The 17,158-nt window shown below is 41.1% G+C and overlaps 1 protein-coding gene across 1 annotated transcript in view; it reads left to right on the top strand.

Moving 5' to 3' along the window:
• Window positions 1–17,158, top strand: part of STAG1 (stromal antigen 1) — a 383,395-nt gene that overhangs the window by 187,370 nt on the left and 178,867 nt on the right. Inside the window, exons 10-11 of the mRNA XM_026649889.2 lie at window positions 4,678–4,801; window positions 12,639–12,737. Of these exons, the coding sequence (XP_026505674.1) occupies window positions 4,678–4,801; window positions 12,639–12,737 (223 nt within the window). The remainder of the gene's footprint in view (window positions 1–4,677; window positions 4,802–12,638; window positions 12,738–17,158) is intronic.

Below are 17,158 nucleotides of genomic sequence, written 5' to 3'. Positions count from 1 at the left end.
TTCCGTGAGTTGCCTTAGACATAACCCAATGTTAGAGATCTGTGGAGCAGCCACTTTGTTTTTATTCTTTTACAAAACACTATTCTCTATATCTGGTATCCACATTGGATGCTCAGTTTGGTACGGCAATATTACAGTTGTTATTTAATTAGGACTCCGTGCCCCACTTTATGCAGGCAGGAGTGCTGCTTATGAAACTATGCCATGAGTGGGAATGTGCAGAAGCTTCTCCAAGAAGAAGTGAAGGTTACTGTCCTGTAACCGGAATTTTTCAAGATGGATTATGCACATTGATGGTCCCTGCCCTCATTTCCTTCTCTCTCAGTCCTACTTCAACTTTGGACATGAAGTGGTGGAAGGAACTGAGGTGGGTGGAGTGCCATGCCCACTTATATAGCCTCACCCTCAGGAGGTGAGCAGGAGCAGAAAGAGGGACGTAGGAGTGTGAGAGTGCTTCAACGCACACTCCTTCAAATAGATTCCACAGTCAGAGCTGCACCATCTGTGCATCCCATGAGTGGGAATGTGCAGAATCCATCTCGAAGAACTGCAGTGGCAGGTGAGTAACCTTCATTTCTGTCTTTTAGAGCTTCTTTTTGTATACTAATTGTTATGCTGATTTAGGGAGTTTATTCATACATCCTAATATTTTTCTGTCAAGATGCACGCTAGCATGTTGAGTAGCATCATCATGCTCTCCTCTGAAAGCCACCTGTGCTTGCCTCTATTCTCTCTGTAAGAACAGATTGTGAGAAGAGTAACAACTGCAATCTTTGTCTTAGATAAGTGAATGTGAACAAATGTATTTGATTATCCATTTTTAGGCTCAATATTTCAAGTTGCTGAGTACTCCGGCCCTCATCAAGCAAAGCACATAAGCATGAGTTAAGGTTTAATCATATGGTTACGTTCTTTTCTGTATAAGGGCCACAGTACCTAATTCCTTGCATGATCAGGACATACGTCATTATTCATAAAACAGTAAAAAAAAAAAAAAAAAAAAAAAAAAATCTTGAATGTTAAGTCTATTTTACCTGAATTGTCTGTGGCATCCTCCATTGTAGGATGCTTTCCTGTATATTGTACAGTTGCTGCAGGATCAATGTCCTCAAACGTAGTTTTTCATAGGCAGCTATGACTGAGGACTGGGAAAGCTCCAAACGAGCCCTCTTGCCCAGCTGCAAAGAACACCTCTTGCATATTCTTAATTTCAGTTAAGACTTTTCATTGTTTTATAATAACAACCTGAAGTGTAACATCTGTAATAACCCTGTTCAAATTGGCCACTCCAATATGTACTATATGATTAGATTAATTATACTATTAACTATTGAACTTTGTCAGCCTGTTTGGTTCTTTCTTACACTGATCAGACTGATATACTGTAGTGTAAGCAAAGGCAGACTCCATAAGCAGAAGCAGGGTCCATAATCTGCTTCTGTCTCCAAATACTTGATTCTGGTCTACAAGTCCTATAGTGCTGCAGACATCATTCTTTCCTACTTCGTTTTCAGTTATATTGAACTTCCCTCGTAGGTCAGAGATGTCCTTTTTTATAAACAGCAGTGTGGACTGAATATTGGTTCTATGTCCCTTGAGTTCTGTGAGAATCTCTGGCATGTCAACTTTTATAGCAAGAAGGATCTTTTCTCTCTCTGTTTAGGTGGTGTTTCCTTCAAGAAGCTGAGAGAAATCCTCCTGAGTACAAATGGCTTTATGGAATAGTTGTGATGGCTTGGATTTCTTTTTTGGGGTGGTCGTTAAATTCTTCCCAAATGATTTTTAGGTTTAGATGGTGAATTTGGAAGGAGAATGATTCTGTATCTGCCCAACTGGAGTTGAGATATAAGGCATCCCCAGCAAGAATGCCCTAATGGTTATCTGTTAATTATATTTATAACCTTACATACTTGGCCATTTTGTTTTGGTCCTTATGAATTACCCTTTTGACTGTTCTTTAACCCTTACATTCTATTTCTTTCATTACTCTCTTTATTTCTTTCATTTTAAAATAAATAGCCCTTTTATTTTCTTCTCCCCCTTTAGCTACAGTTCAGGTGGCCCACCCCTTTGTGGAGCCCACTAACCTCCCCTTCCTCTCATTCAGGCCTGCTGCCTCTACACTTTGGTCTGCATTTGATATAATTACCTCCACTCCAGAAAACTATTTTTAAAACAACTGCCAATAAGTGAGAGAGATTCCAACATATTCTGTTCTGAAATATTGTATACTTGAAATACTTGGTAGAGAGCAAATTTGATTAAACAGCACCTTTTTTTTTTTTTAATCATCATGGCTGCTTCCCCAATAAGGGTAAAAAAATTTCCCACAGCTCAATCTAATTTATTGGCATTTATAAAGCATTAATCCATATAATATCTCATGTCTGTATATGGATTAAAAAGAAATTGAGAGATACCTGGTAGGGACAGCTGGGTCATTGTCCTACTCTGCTTATAATGAATATTACCTCCATCATGGACTGAATGGTTTCTTTAATTTGAGGTTTGGGTGTACCCATCTCAGCAGGGTGACAGATAATGGTTCAGCCTTGGAGGTTGAAAGAACCAGGGAGTTTCAAAGCAGACTTGAAGTTTCTGTGTTGATGGTTTGCCTGCTTAGTACCATGGCGCAAACACCAATAAAAATCCTTAAATCTTTTTTATAAAAGATACACAGAAGGGAAAAAACAGCTAAAGCATTTGAAATATAAAGTATTAAATTAGGCTTTCATTGTAACATCCCATGTTCCCTTTCCCTTTAGCTGCAGAGTTTTTAGAATAAAAAACCCTATGTTTAACAGTCTCTTGGATGGTATTAAAGGTAACTGTCCTTTTTGATGAAAAGACAAGAAGTTAGTTGAGATGGGCTGGAGCTGTCATTGTTAAAGTCCTATCCCATTTCCGAAGAAGACAAAACAAGCACACGCAAAAGGGGAGAGAAAAGAATAGCAAAGAGAAAATACAGCTTCTGTCTCTGATGTTGATTTTCACTTGCAGCCTCACTGGGGGAAAAAAAAACAGATGCAGCACATGGTCTGATCAACCACTCTGAGACCTGGCAAACTTTACCAGCAATGAAGTGTTTAGAATATTGCTTTTAGTTGCCTTTTTGGTCATGACTCATACCAGTATTACAGAATATGCAGTCTTGAATGGCTGAGTCAGACTCTCACTAGACAAAAGGAAAAAGGAGAGGGATATAAGAGAAGAAATAAGTGGGGAAGGAAAAGAACACACAAAGGTGTTTCAGTGTCACTCACTCTCTCATCCCTGGTGGTATTCAGGATTTAGCCAAAGCTGGTGGAGGTGGCAGTGTCATCTGTCTCCATCTCTCTGGCCAGGTCTGGTCAGGGCATCTTTCAGGATTTTGATGACGGAGGTCTGGATTCCCAGGAGACTGGGTGTGGCAGCCGTTATGGTGAAGCTTGCTCCTTCCTCTTCTCTTGCCTTTCCATCAGCCAGCATAGTGTTGGCCTCCATCTGTTCATCCGTATTTTTCCCCCCATTTTTTTTTTAAGGGAGTGGTAGGCAGAATAGTCCATCCTCTCATTATTTTGTCCTCCAATAAGACCACTTTCCAACACACCAATTTTGGTTAATAAATTTTTGTTCTCACACTGTTCTTGTTTACCAGATATAATCTTTACGCAGTCCTTGAATTATATCTGTAGGCCTTTTTGTTTGTACTAATACAGTCTCTCTCTCTCTCCCTTTTGGAACTTTTCCCATCATTGTTTATTATTATAGGCTATTTTGACACTTTATGAACGTTCACACACTTTTTATAGTTGAGCTCACAATTAGGGTAAATTTGTAGACCCAATTATCACAGCAGATGGGACCTGTAGAACCACCCAAGACCAGTAGGTGGTGCTGCAACATGGGTGTTTCCATCCACAACTTCCCGGACTACAGTGAAGCTCCCTGGTCCTCTCTCATGTGACCAGTTTGCATGCAGTATGTGGCCTGCCCCTGCATCAGTTCCTTTGGTCTCTCTGCAGGCAGTGAATCATAGGACTGGGTCAAACCTGGTGGCTTTGCAGCCTTAAGCTTCTCTCCCCACCTTGGAATCATCCAGCACCTCCAGTTCTCAAGTTCATCTCAGGAATGGAGATCTGAGCAGGGGTCTCTGGCTGAACAAAACTAGATTGATTCCTCTCCATTGCTTCCAGGCTTTCAGGCTCCTCTTCAGAAAAGGAGCCTGAACACTCATAGAAGTATCTGGACCAAAAAAGAGAGTCAAGCAACCAGATAGATCTTTGTAGATCATATTTTGGAAACAGATGAAGTAGACTAAGTCAAGACATTAAGATTGACAGCTACTTATGGAACTTTGAAATAATGGAAGAAAAGAGATGGAGTAATTGAGGAGTGGAGTAGAGTGACACGCTCTCTTTAGGATGATAAAAACAGCATACTTAAATACAGAGGGGATGGAGTGAAACTGATAAGTTGGTGGGTTTGAGGATGACAAGTTGAGATATCAGTGTTGAACACAAGGATAAAAGAGGACAAAATCACAGTGTGGGTATGGTGGAGAAAGTAAAGACAGACCCATAAATATTGTGGTATTATAAGGAGCTAGTAAATTATCACTAGACTAATGGGGATGAAGGGAAAATTGTGTTTAACAAGGTTCAAGTCAAAGAGTATTATTTTTTTCTTTTTCTCTAGTGATGCTATTGCTGAGATTAGAGCCGTTTGTATTGAGGAAATTGGAGTGTGGATGAAAATGTACAGTGATGCCTTCCTGAATGATAGTTATTTAAAATATGTCGGTTGGACACTACATGACAGGGTAAGTAGTATTTTCCGGAGTATGACACCAGGAAAAATGCACGTTTCCTTTTCCTGTTCAATATATCACATTTTGATTATTTTTCTTCCTTTCATTTATTTCTTGACCGATATATTTCTGTAGACATCATCTTCGTTTGTGTAGCTTAAAATCATCAGTGTTAGATGTCCAGGTCTAGGCTGGTGAGCCAATTGATTGCTTCAAGTGACATGGAGTGGATGTCAGAGAAACTACTAAAATATGATTGTTTGGGACATTGGTTGACATGATGTCGGCTAGTTTGAAGTTCATTTCCATACTCACAAATAGGTTTGGATCTAAGTTTCCATTTATGGAGGAGGTTAGGTGCTTCTGCCATGTGATGTGTGGGTTTACAGTGGACCTTATTTTCCATGGAAGTGAAAAGCCACTGGGTTCTTCAGTTGAATCCTTGATGAGGTGTTTGTTCTCGATGTTGCCGTCTTCCTCCTTGCTTGCCACTGATTTTCGTGGGGGGGAAACCCTGAGTCTTTGAGCTCTTGCACTGCAAGCCAAAAAGGTTTTCTGGATTTAAGTCAGAGTTTTCAGATATTATTTAGGTCTTCCTGTATTGGGAGATCCTTGTTCCCTCAAATATGATGGGGCTTCTGAAGGATTCCTGTGTTGCAACAAATTTGGGGTGAATGAATGTACACCAGTACAGGAAGCTATGGTTGTGGCTTTGATTTTTACTGTGCCTGTAATGATATGCATGACTGTGTTAAGTTGAGAGTTGACAAGTGATGTGAGGGAGCTATGTGCCCAGCTGGGTGAGCAGTATTCTGCAGTATAGTAGACAAGGGCCACTTTAGAGGTCCGTAGAGTTTTTTTGCATCAGCTCCACCGGTTGTTCCTGCCCATTTTTGGATGAGATTTACACGCATCTTTATTTTGTCATGGATATTTTTCAGGTACTAGTGATTTTTGTGAGGTTTTGGTCTATGGTTACACCAAAATATTTTGGGATAGGATCGTATCTTATCTGCTGGCCACAAAAGTCCAAGTGCGATTCTGGTCTAACTGTTTGATTGTTTAGATTAAATGCTGATACAACTATCTTAGTGGGGTTTGGTTTTAGTCAGAGCAATGTCATCAGAGGAGACAAATTTCGGTGATGATGTTTGAGGATGGTTGCTGGTATAGATATTAAACAGAATTGGTGATAGGACTGATCCCTGTGGTAGACCATCATTGACAGTGCATGGCTTGCTGACCTGGTCACTAAGGAAAACATGAAATCTATGATTAGTCAGCACTTCTCAGAAGAATTTTATCATTGCATTGCATGGAATAATTTTGCTGGCTTTTAGAAAGAGGCAATAATATCCCTCATACCATGTTGTATGCCTCATATAAGTCTAAGAAAGCTGCCTCAGTCGTGAGTTTTCACTGGAATTCCACCATTGTGTGGTGTTAAGGCTAATACTTGGTTAGTACAGCTGAGGCCTGTTTATATACCTGCTTGTTTGGTTTGTAGCATTGCTTTTACAGGCGGTATGATCCTTGCCAGTAATATTCTCTCTCTAAGCTTGAATGACAAGCAGAGGAGTGAGAGAGGCTGGTACTATGAAGGATTACTAGTTAGCTTCACACCGGATTCTCAGGACAAACCCCGAGGAATGGATATTGGAGAATGGTCTTGCCAGCCATCTTTTGTACTTAGCTCTGAAGCTGTTAACAAATTCTGGCAAAACACTATCAGGTCCTGCAGCTTTCATGAGTGAAAGGGTCTTATTGACCTCCTCAACAGTGAAGGGCAGTGATAGCAAGGAGGAGGCAAGTGGTAAGATGACTATTTGTCAGCGTATTCTGCGCACATTGCACTCAATAAACTTGTCCTGTGGTGCTTTTTATGTGCATAAGAAGTATTCCTGCAGTCACATCAGCTGAGACTTGTGTTTCGATGTTTCACTGGCTTTGCAGGCCCATGCTGGTGCAATAATATCCAAGCTTAGCAACTGGAGTGAGTAAAGTACAGAGCTTCAACCATCTCAATCCATCCTTGGCAGTGCACTAACTTCAATGACTATAGTAAGGATGTTGAGTATTTACATCAGACGACACTTGGCACTCCTTTCTGTTTCTTTCTTTCCACAAGAAGGTATATCCTTCTTTTTTCTTGTACCTATTTAGATGATCTGGGTGAAACAATCAAAATTTTCAGGTGTTGTTGGAATCACATAGATGGTAGATTCAGTTGTCACAGAGAATCCTGAACAGTTTGGCTTTTGCAGTTTCCATTGTGATTTAGGCAATGACATGATTACTGGGAGTCCAATCCCAATATGGATTATCACCAGTTGATGCTGACTGCATGGAAAATTGCCAAGAATATTTTTCTGACGGATTCTGAACTAGTCTTTGATGAGGAAATCTAGATCTAGGTTGTAGTGAGTTTCAACGGGAAGAATGAAAAGTGCGCCTCCCTTCTCACATTTATCTCCAGACGACTTCTCCTTGTCCAGATCTGTTCTGCCCCCAACAATCTTCTATTCATTGAACTTTTTGAAACTTTGCACTTTTAGAGAGAGGTAAGGGATTGACTCTGTGTACACATATTTGCAGAGGGACAATAGGGTTGAGGTCTGTTTTTTCTCACCTCTATATATTATATATTGAAAACATTTTTACTGTTAACAAGCAGGTTATCTCGGGAGACACAAATCCACAGTTTGAAAACTGCAAAACTAAGCATCTCTGATGCTATCTTCTAGACTGACCATTGAGTCCCATTGGGTAGATAGAAAGATTAACCTAAATAATCTATACAGAAATCCCTGGAACCCCATAAAATTGGATCTGTAGCACGCGAAGACTCACTGACACGGCGCCTTCTGCTGGTTGTCCTGGGAATTAGCTCTCCAGCTCTGGAGCGCCCTCTGCTGGCCGATGTCCGGCTTGCCTCAGGCCCTAGTGTCCCTCCCAGATCCCGGTGCCCCTTTACCTTGGGTGCTGCCCCCTGGCAGTACCCCCACTCTCTGGATCTCCCCACCCAGGGGAACCCCCAACTCACCTCAGTGGCTACTGCCAGTCACCATCTAGCCCCCGCTCACTGGAGTAGACTGTAGTCCATACCACTCATCATCGGCAAGGGGGGTTTGGACCTGCTGCCTTTGCCTACCCTAGGCTGCACCTCTGCAACCCTGGTACCCTTCCCAGCCTTTACCAAGGCCTGCAGCCTGGGGGTTTTCCAGTCGGGAGCTCCCCAGCTCCTCTGGACTTTCCCCAGCCCTGCTCCACTCTAGGTACCCTGCTGAGCTCCCAAGCAGCCAGGCCTGTCTCTCTCCACAGCTAGAGAGAGACTGCCTGAGCTCCTGGCCCACAGCCTTTTATAGGGCCAGCTGTGGCCTGATTGGGGCGTGGCCCCAGCTGTGGCTGTTTCCCCAATCAGCCTAGGTTTTTGGCTCGCAGCCCCAGCCCTCTCCCAGGGCTGGCTGTAACCCTTTCAGGGCCGGAGCGGGTGACCACCCAGCTACAGGGTCCCTAATCCATGAAGTATTGGAACTCATTTACAAACTTTTCTTAAACATTACATGAATATATTGTCTAAAACCAAGTCTGCAAGACACAGGTCTCCAGGAGATCCCTCCCAGTCTTCAGCCTCCTCAGTTTTGATGCATTTGTCAGGAGCACAGAACCAATTTCACTGTATACTTTACCTTCCTTTAGGGCCACCAGGCCCACTACCAAACAGTTTGAAAGCAGATCGTGCAGAATGGCTACTGCATCCTTTTCAACTCTAGGCTGCCTCTAAATCCTGCTTCCACATCTCTTCAGGGATCCTTTTGATGAGATATTACTTGTAGGTGAATTCTCTTCTACAGAGGGATTCATAGAAGAGGTTCAGAGTCAGTACCAAAGGAAAAGCTTCTACAGCAGGCACTTCCTCATCCGAAAGAACCTCTCCCTCATACTATCTTGTGGAAACTGAAAAGTTTCATCAAAAGATAAATTCTGCCTGCTGTCTTTGGGAAACATCACCCCCATCCTCCCGCCCTGTGACTCTCAGTTCTTTCACCCTAAAGGACATGTACTTTCATGTACTAATACAGCCATTTAGTGTGAGCAACAGACACTTTCAATACAAGGTCCTGCCATTTGGACTGTCAACAGCACACACAGTTTTCACCAAGTGCTTGGCAATGATGGCTGTCCACTTAAGATGAAAAATCAATTTCTACCCTTACTCGGACAACTGGATGATAAGAACTAGATCCAACAACCTACTCAGGTTATCAATTCAAACAGCCTGCAGTATCTTCAGATCAGCTGGGAAAAGTTTTCCCTGGTCTCCACACAGCAGATATCCTTTCTAGATGCAGTTCTGGATTCCATACAAGTCAAAGGAGAGGTCTGCAGCAATCTCGCCAAAAATCAAAATGTCATCTCTTAGGCTTGTCTCAGGAGGAGACCTCTCCAAGATTTGATGGTCCAGAATTGCAATAACCTACCTTATGCTTTCTATACCTTGAAAGATCCTGAGACAGATCAATTGGTGGAACTGCATAGAAATCACATTAAAAGAGATTGTTTAATTTCTCAAGGTTCCTGTGCAATAGTAATCACAGAAACATCCAAGCTAAAGTGCACCCTACCAAAGACTGACAATACCAGGCTCTCATGAGTAGAAGTATGCAAAAGCTCACCAAAAGGAAAGAGGTTACTTAATAGTAACTGTAGTTCTTCAAGGGTTGCTTCTGTATACTTCCACTTCCTGCCCATCCACCCCTCTTCCATCTTGGATTTATGGAGTTCAGGAGAAAAGAACTGAGGTAGTTAGGATTCTGACCACATTTATATAGTCTCAGTCTCTGAATGTTCATCCAGGTGCTAGTTTGAGCAGCCCTTGAGGTGCAGCAATGAGCACAACATAGGCAGACACAAAAATCAAGCCCTGTCTTTTTTATGAGGTTTCAGTGACTTGTATTATTTTCCTGGGGTGCCCTATGCCTTAAAGTTGCAAAAAGGGAACAAAGAGGACCCAGGGAATTAGAGACCAGTCAGCATAACTTTGATACCTGGAAAGATATGGGAACAAATTATTAAACAATTAGTTTGTAAATACCTGGAGAATAACAGGGTTATAAGAAATGTCCATCATTGATTTGTCAAGAAGAAATCATGCCAGACCAACAGAATTTCCTTCTTTGGGTCACTGACCTAGTGGATGGGGGAGGGGAGGAGAAAGCAGTAGATGTGATATATCTTGATTTTTAGTAAGGCTTTTGGGAGAGTCCCATGTGGCATTCTCATAAGCAAACTAGGGAAATGTGGTCTAGACAGAATTACTAAAAGGTGGGAGCACAATTGGTTGAAAGACATACTCAGAGTAGTTATCAATAGTTCACTGTCAAACTGGGAGGGTGTATCTAGTGGGGCTGCCTGGGGCAGTTCTGGGTCTGGTATTATTTAATATTTTCATTAATGACCTGGATAATGGAGTGGAGAGTGTGCTTATAATTTATAGAAAACACCAAAATGGGCGGAATTACAAGCACTTTGGAGGACAGGATTAGAATTCAAAATTACTTGACAAATCGAAGTATTGGTCTGAATTAAACAAGATGAAATTTAATGAAGACAAGTGCACAAACACGAAATGGGGAATAACTGGCTAGGTGATAGTACTTCTGATAAGGATCTGGGGGTTCTAGTGGATCACAAATCGAATGAGTCACCAGTGTGATGTAGCTGCGAAAAAGGCTAATATTCTGGGGTGTATTAACAGGGGTGTTGTAAGACATGGGAGGTAATTGTCCTGCTCTACTCAGTACTGGTGAGGCCTCAGCTGGAGTACTATGTCCAATTCTGGACACCCCACTTTAGGAAAGATAAGGAAAAATTGGAGCGAGTCCAGAGGAGAGTAACACAGGTGATAAAAGGTTTAGAAAACCAGGAAAGGTTAAAAAGCTGGGCACATTTAGTCTTGAGAAAAGAAGACTGAGGGAGAACATGATAGCAGTCATTTAACATGTTATAAAGAGGACAGTGATCAATTGTCCCCCATGTCCACTAAAGGTAGTACAAGAAGTAATGGGCTTAATTTACAGCAAGGGAAATTAAGGTTAGATATTAGGATAAACTTTCTAACTTAAAGGGTAGTTAAGATCTGGAATAGGTTTTCAAAGGGAGGTTGTTGGAATCCCCATCATTGGAGCTTTTTAAAAATAGGTTGGAGAAATACCTGTTAGTTATGGTCTAAGTTTACTTGGTCCTGCCACAGCTCAGGGGACTGGACTTGACTTCTGGAGGTCCCTTCCAGCCCTACGTTTCTATGATTCTTTGATTCTATGATATTTTTACTTAGATACACTGCTTTGACACTGTATTGTGAATTTTTAAGTAGTAAATTCCCAATTATAACCTTTTCATTGCCTACACATGGTATTTTTCACCAGGGACTCTTAGAGCTTATAAATCTGTGCGGATAACTTTTTTGTGAGAATGTGGTGCATTTGATTAACTGTAGTTTGTTTCCTGATGATTGATAGGTTCACTAGATTGGCACTTATCTACCCACCATCTCCTCAGAGTTAGAGATGATGGGTTTTTCTTTTTTTATATTTCTTAGCTTTGTGTATCATACAGTGTGTGAAAAGGCATTGAGAAGAGATAGGTACTTGTGGAAATTTTGCACAAGCTGACCAGTGCCCCTTGCTAATGGCTGTTCTCCAAGATCACAACATGGAGCAAAGTCAAATCCAGCCTTTCATCTTGTAAAGATAAAAAATTCACTAGGGGGTCAATCTTTTGCATATTCAATGTACATCTTCAGAAGACACTGTTAGAGACGGAAAGAAGGAGCAGGAGGACCCAGAGGCGGATTGAGTAAACGGACTTCTTTATTGCGGTAATTGTTCACCTCGACCCAATTGTCAAGTAAGCCCCGAATTAATCACATCACACTCTTTTATCTAAGTTAATATGTAAATACCCACATTTATTACAACACCCCAAAACTCTTATTTAATAATATGAACGCCCATATAATGAATATTAATAGCTATATACTGAATATAATTATACCCGCCCCTGTTTACTGTTTGCAGCATTAAGCATATTATACAGACATTTTTACCTTGAAGATACATTTCTTTGCAGTAATTGTAGCCACAAGTTCCCTTAACCAGCAATTCACAGGGGAGGGAGGAAGGGGCCATGACCCCGAGCTCGTGTATGTAACTGGGAGAGGAAGGGGGAGGGGGTGTTGAGGATAACACTTCTTCACATAAAGGGTATCCTTCAGACAACCATATTCCTTATGCAGCTGCAATGCTTATCTATTCTTAACAAGCAGAAGGGAAGGGAAAAGGATGGCAACTTTATCTATCAAGCGAAGAAATAGTGCTTGCCTGTGCCTTACTCCCTATTACCATGATAGCTGTTACCCAGGTCTTTACTTAATCCTTACATACCCCAACAGACACGAGTTTCAAATAATTCTTAGATTTTTTTCCCTGGTTTTCATTTTTATTTTGGTTTTGTTTGTTTGTTTGTTTGTTTTCAACATCAACTGAAAGAACCTTTAGAAGCCAGCTTTGGACTCAGTCCTGCCTCCACGAACTTCAGTGGTGCAGGTTGGGTCTTTTCTGTATACAGAAGCAGAAGAAGTATAACACTTGTTTTTGTAGAACATTCCCTATTATTTTTGTACATTTTAATTTAACTGTTAGATTGTTTAATGAGGTTGTTTTTGGTAACTTATTTACATAGAATTTTAAATGTACAACAAAACTAGAGATTACTAGATGGATGCTACTTAATCTTCATGTGCATTTCATTAGGATATTTTGGCTAATCTTAGTGTGTTTTTCTTTAGCAAGGTGAAGTGAGGTTGAAGTGTTTGAAAGCTCTGCAGAGTCTGTACACCAACAGGGAGTTGTTCCCTAAACTGGAGCTATTTACTAACAGATTCAAGGTAAGAGTGAAAAGAGGAAATGTGATTTTTGAAAAGACTGTAAAACGGTAGAATTGTCTCTCATCTATCTAGTTGTTTCACATCTCTTAAATCATGTGCATTAAATTATGTGAAGGAGACTCACCTGCTTCTGCCACTGATCAAGTACTTTTCATGGGGACTATCCAGCTACAGTGGTGAAACGATCATGTTTGCTGTTTTCAGTAGGAAAAGGGCTCTTGGTCTTTTAAATTAAAGAAATATGACTCATTTCAGAAGCAGAAGTATTCCTGAATGGAATTTATGAGGGTGATACCAGCACATTTATTTTTGAAGTTATTTATCAAATATCCATCACTAGATCTGGGCATGATTCTTACTTTCCCACTGTCCACTTGTCCTCTCACATTACCGAATAATCCTATGATTTTTATATTTTAATCTCAGTGAATTTTAGGGCTCATGAAGGTTTTCCCATGTACTATAATATTTACTTTCATATATAAAATTTGTATATATATATATATATATACACACACACACACACACAGTGTGTATATATTTATATATAAACAAAATATTTACTTTCTAATATATAATATAATTAATATATAATAATATGGAATGGGATGCTGTAAAGATAACTCTTTAATGACAGTGTGTGAGAGCATGAATGACCAACTGACCGACCTCAGGGCACACCCCAGTGATGCGATATCTACATCTCATTATAATTGAAATTAACATGCAGTATGTTAATCACTAATGTAAAATGTTCATCCAAGGGTACGTCTCTGGAATGATTCCACACTATTCTTTGAAAGGACAACCAAATAGGTTGTTTCTGACTGGGTGATGGAATTGCTGGGATTTACCATGTACCTTATTTAGTTATTAGTTATTATAAAGAGTGTCTGTTTGTAGGCAGATGGGCTAATTTAATAAAATGTCATGAAAAAATAGTTTAAATTAAAAATAACTTTTCTGTAGTGCCCTCCAGAAAACAATTCAAGGCAGAGCCACACTGTAACCAGCACAAGATAGCATACTATATGGCAGCTGGGGAGGGGAGTGGGAAAGAAGTAGAGCACATCAGGCGACATAGGCCTAAGCCTGTATGTGCCTGTGGTGTTAAGACCCTTTGGAATAATCTGGCTAAAGTGATAACCATTGACACATTTTTAATTTTTTGGGTACAAAGTCCTTCTGGAACACCCAAAGCATTAATAAATTAACTATGGGAAACACACACACACAGACACACACACACACACAGACACACACACACACACACACCTCTCTCTCTCTCCCCCCCCCACCCGAACTGCTAGCAATTGATAGCCTGCTTGGCGGCTGCCGCACAGGGAACTTAGGGGAGCGAGGAGCTGATTGGGGGGCTGCCAGTCCATCCTGGTTCCAAGCCCCCACCAGCTAGCTCCAATGGGCTGCTCTTTCTGCAAGCAGTGGACAAAGCAGGCAGCTGCCAAACGTTATAAGGGAGCATTGCACAACTTTGAATGAGCATGTTCTCTAATTGATCAGCAACGTAACAACGTTAACCGGGACGACTTTAAGTAAGGAGTTACTGTACTTGATATTAGACCTCTTTGAACAAACCTGAACAACACATTCAGGAAATTCTGCTCCAGGGCAGATTGCAGTCCGGGCTCCATAACAGCTGCTTTTCTTCTTCCTTGGTCAAGTCATCTGCTGTATGCATTCCATTCAGTCCCCGTAATTCCAAGTAATCTGAACATAGACAAGGCAACCATGAACCTCATAGCACCTGCCTGACTAAGGCATCTTGGACCTGTATTAGCTCTCAATTCAACCACCCTTAGCTTGATCACTGGTGAAGGATCTCTTGTCTCAAAACCAAGGGCAAATCCCTGCACCCCAACCTGCAAACTTTGCATCTCACTGCTTGCATAACCTCTGTCTAAGTAACACAGGGGGGAAAGTCTGTTTTTAGGATGTCCAGGCTATTTTGGGAAACAGCAGAAAGGACTCCATGAGCCACCTATTCAGCGAAATGGAAAATGTTTTAGTCTGTGCTGAATCACATCAGTTATCAGCTGGTTACACACAGATCAGACAAATATTGGGCTACCTATGACATTTGAAATCTTCTGGTTTCTCAGTTAGTTCAGTAAGAGTCCATTTAGGAACCATTTCTGCTTACATCCACCTGTCAGTGGATTTTCAATCTCTTTACATCCTTTGATAACTAGATTTCTAAAGGGATTTATACATGTTTATCCTCCTGTGTCCAATGCAGTGCCCTCATGGGATCTGAATTGAGTATTGTCATGCTTAATGAGTTTCCCTTTTGAAGCTTTGGCAACAGCATCCTTACTGTTGCTATCAATTAAAAGAGTGTTTCTGGTAGCAGTTACTTCTGTGAGGAGGGTATCAAAGCCTCAGGCACTACTAGCTGACCCTCCTTTCACACTATTCAACAGGGACAAGGTCTCTTTCAGGCTACACCCTAAATTTATGCCTAAGGTTGTTTCTGCATTCCATCTCAATTGGAGATGTTTCCAAAGCTTCAGTGTAGTAAGGATGAGATAAAGCTTCATGTGCTGGATATTCGGAGGGCTCTGTCCTTTTATCTAGACCATACAAAATCTTTCAGATCTTCTCCTAGACTTTTTGTAGCCTATGCTGAAAGGTTTAAAGGACAACCTGTTACAGATCAGTGTATAGCCCACAGGATTTCTGACTGTATCAAGCTCTGCTATGATCTAGCTAAGGTCTTTCCTCCTCAAAGGATAACAGTCCATTACACTAGGTTGATTCCCCTTCGTCAACCTTTTTGAGCAACATACCTATAATGGAAATTTGTAAAACAGCAATGTGGTTATCTTCATGTAACTGTCTCCAGACACTATGCAATTATTCAACCTTCCGAAGCTAATGCGAGCTTCAGCAAGTCAGTCTTGCAGACTCTCTTCAGGTAATTTGAAGTCCCACTACTTGTAAGAAAATTGCTGTTGAGTCACCTACAGTGGAATGTATGTGTGTACAGTCACTCGAAGAATTAAAAAGTGGTTACTTACCAGGGTACAATCCAGACCAGTCGGGGGCTGTCTCACCCCTCCCCTGCAACCTTGGGTACCTTATAATGGCTTCCTGAAGTAGCTCCCAGTGTGGCCACTCACAGACAGCCTTCCAGCATGCAAGCCACACCCTGAGTGTCTGTGTGTAACTGCAAGCCTGCCAGCCACACTGGGATTATACTCTGGCTCTCACCTGCCTTAGTTATACTGCAGGATGACACCTATGCATCCCCGGTTTCAGATTTCCCCCCAGAAATGTATGTTGTGTACTGCCCAGCCCTCTCATGGACAGTACAATATTTTTATGCCATTATTCATTCAAGGGAATAATATGCCATTTTATTATCTTAAATAGTTATTCAGACACTTCAGTTGAAGCACAATGGATTAGATAAAACAGCAAAACAAGTTTTATTAACTACAAAGCGATTTTAAATGGGCACAAGTAATGAGGCATATAAGTTATAAATGGTTATAAAAATAATAAAACATTTACTTATGCCTAATTTAACAAACTATATTAGATTAAAGCAGTTTCTCACCATATGTTTCAGTAGATTACTGACCACACTTTCTGGTCAGGATTTCTCCTCCTCCAATGACTGCTTCCTTTGTCTCTTCAGATGCAGTGCATGTGATGGGCAGGGAGAGAAAGAGGGGTCCCTTAGGTCCCTTTTTATAGTTTCAGTCCCCTTCTTGAAAAACATTTGCGGTTGAGAACCAGTCTATGTGGAAGGATATTCCCTGCTGGTTTTCTTCACCTGTTTGAGTTTCCTTTGTCTTCCCTTCCTACTTGATGATACTGTTTACTGTTTAAATGCAAATTAAGCAGAGCACACATTCCTTTGTTTAGGACAGACATGTTTGCTAACCTCTGTTTGGGCAGGGCTGGGGGATTTGGAACATGTGTTAATAACACCATGCAGGGGAATCTTATAACGTCACATACAATTTTGTCATACATATTTTACCACAACAATACTGACCAGTAAATTGTGAGTTTTCAAATGATACCTTACAAGGCATACTTTGTGCAAAGATTATTACAATAGAATGTAGGGTGTGAATACAGGGGTGTGTTCTGTCACACTTACCTGTACAGTAGCAATTGTTCTTTGAGCTGTGTTGGGCACACATACATTCCTTGACTCTCCCACCTTCTCCTCTACTTTGGATCTTCATTGGATGACAGTATGAAGGAATGGAAAAGGAGGCAGTGGCCGTACCCCTTTATACTCTCAGCTCCATGCTCAAGAACAGGGGAGCACATGCTGCTTGCTAGTTCTGCTGGCAAAAGCCTCCAACTCAAGCCTCCGACTCAAGAACATTGGGTGCACATGCAACCACCATAGACTGTATATGGGCATAGTATCAGAGGGGTAG

Source organism: Terrapene carolina, unplaced genomic scaffold, assembly GCF_002925995.2.
Source record: "Terrapene carolina triunguis isolate 2854851 unplaced genomic scaffold, T_m_triunguis-2.0 Scaffold88, whole genome shotgun sequence".
NCBI classification, from domain to species: Eukaryota; Metazoa; Chordata; order Testudines; family Emydidae; genus Terrapene; species Terrapene triunguis.
Note: the sequence above shows the minus strand (reverse complement) of the source record. Positions and strands in the feature narration are given on the sequence as shown.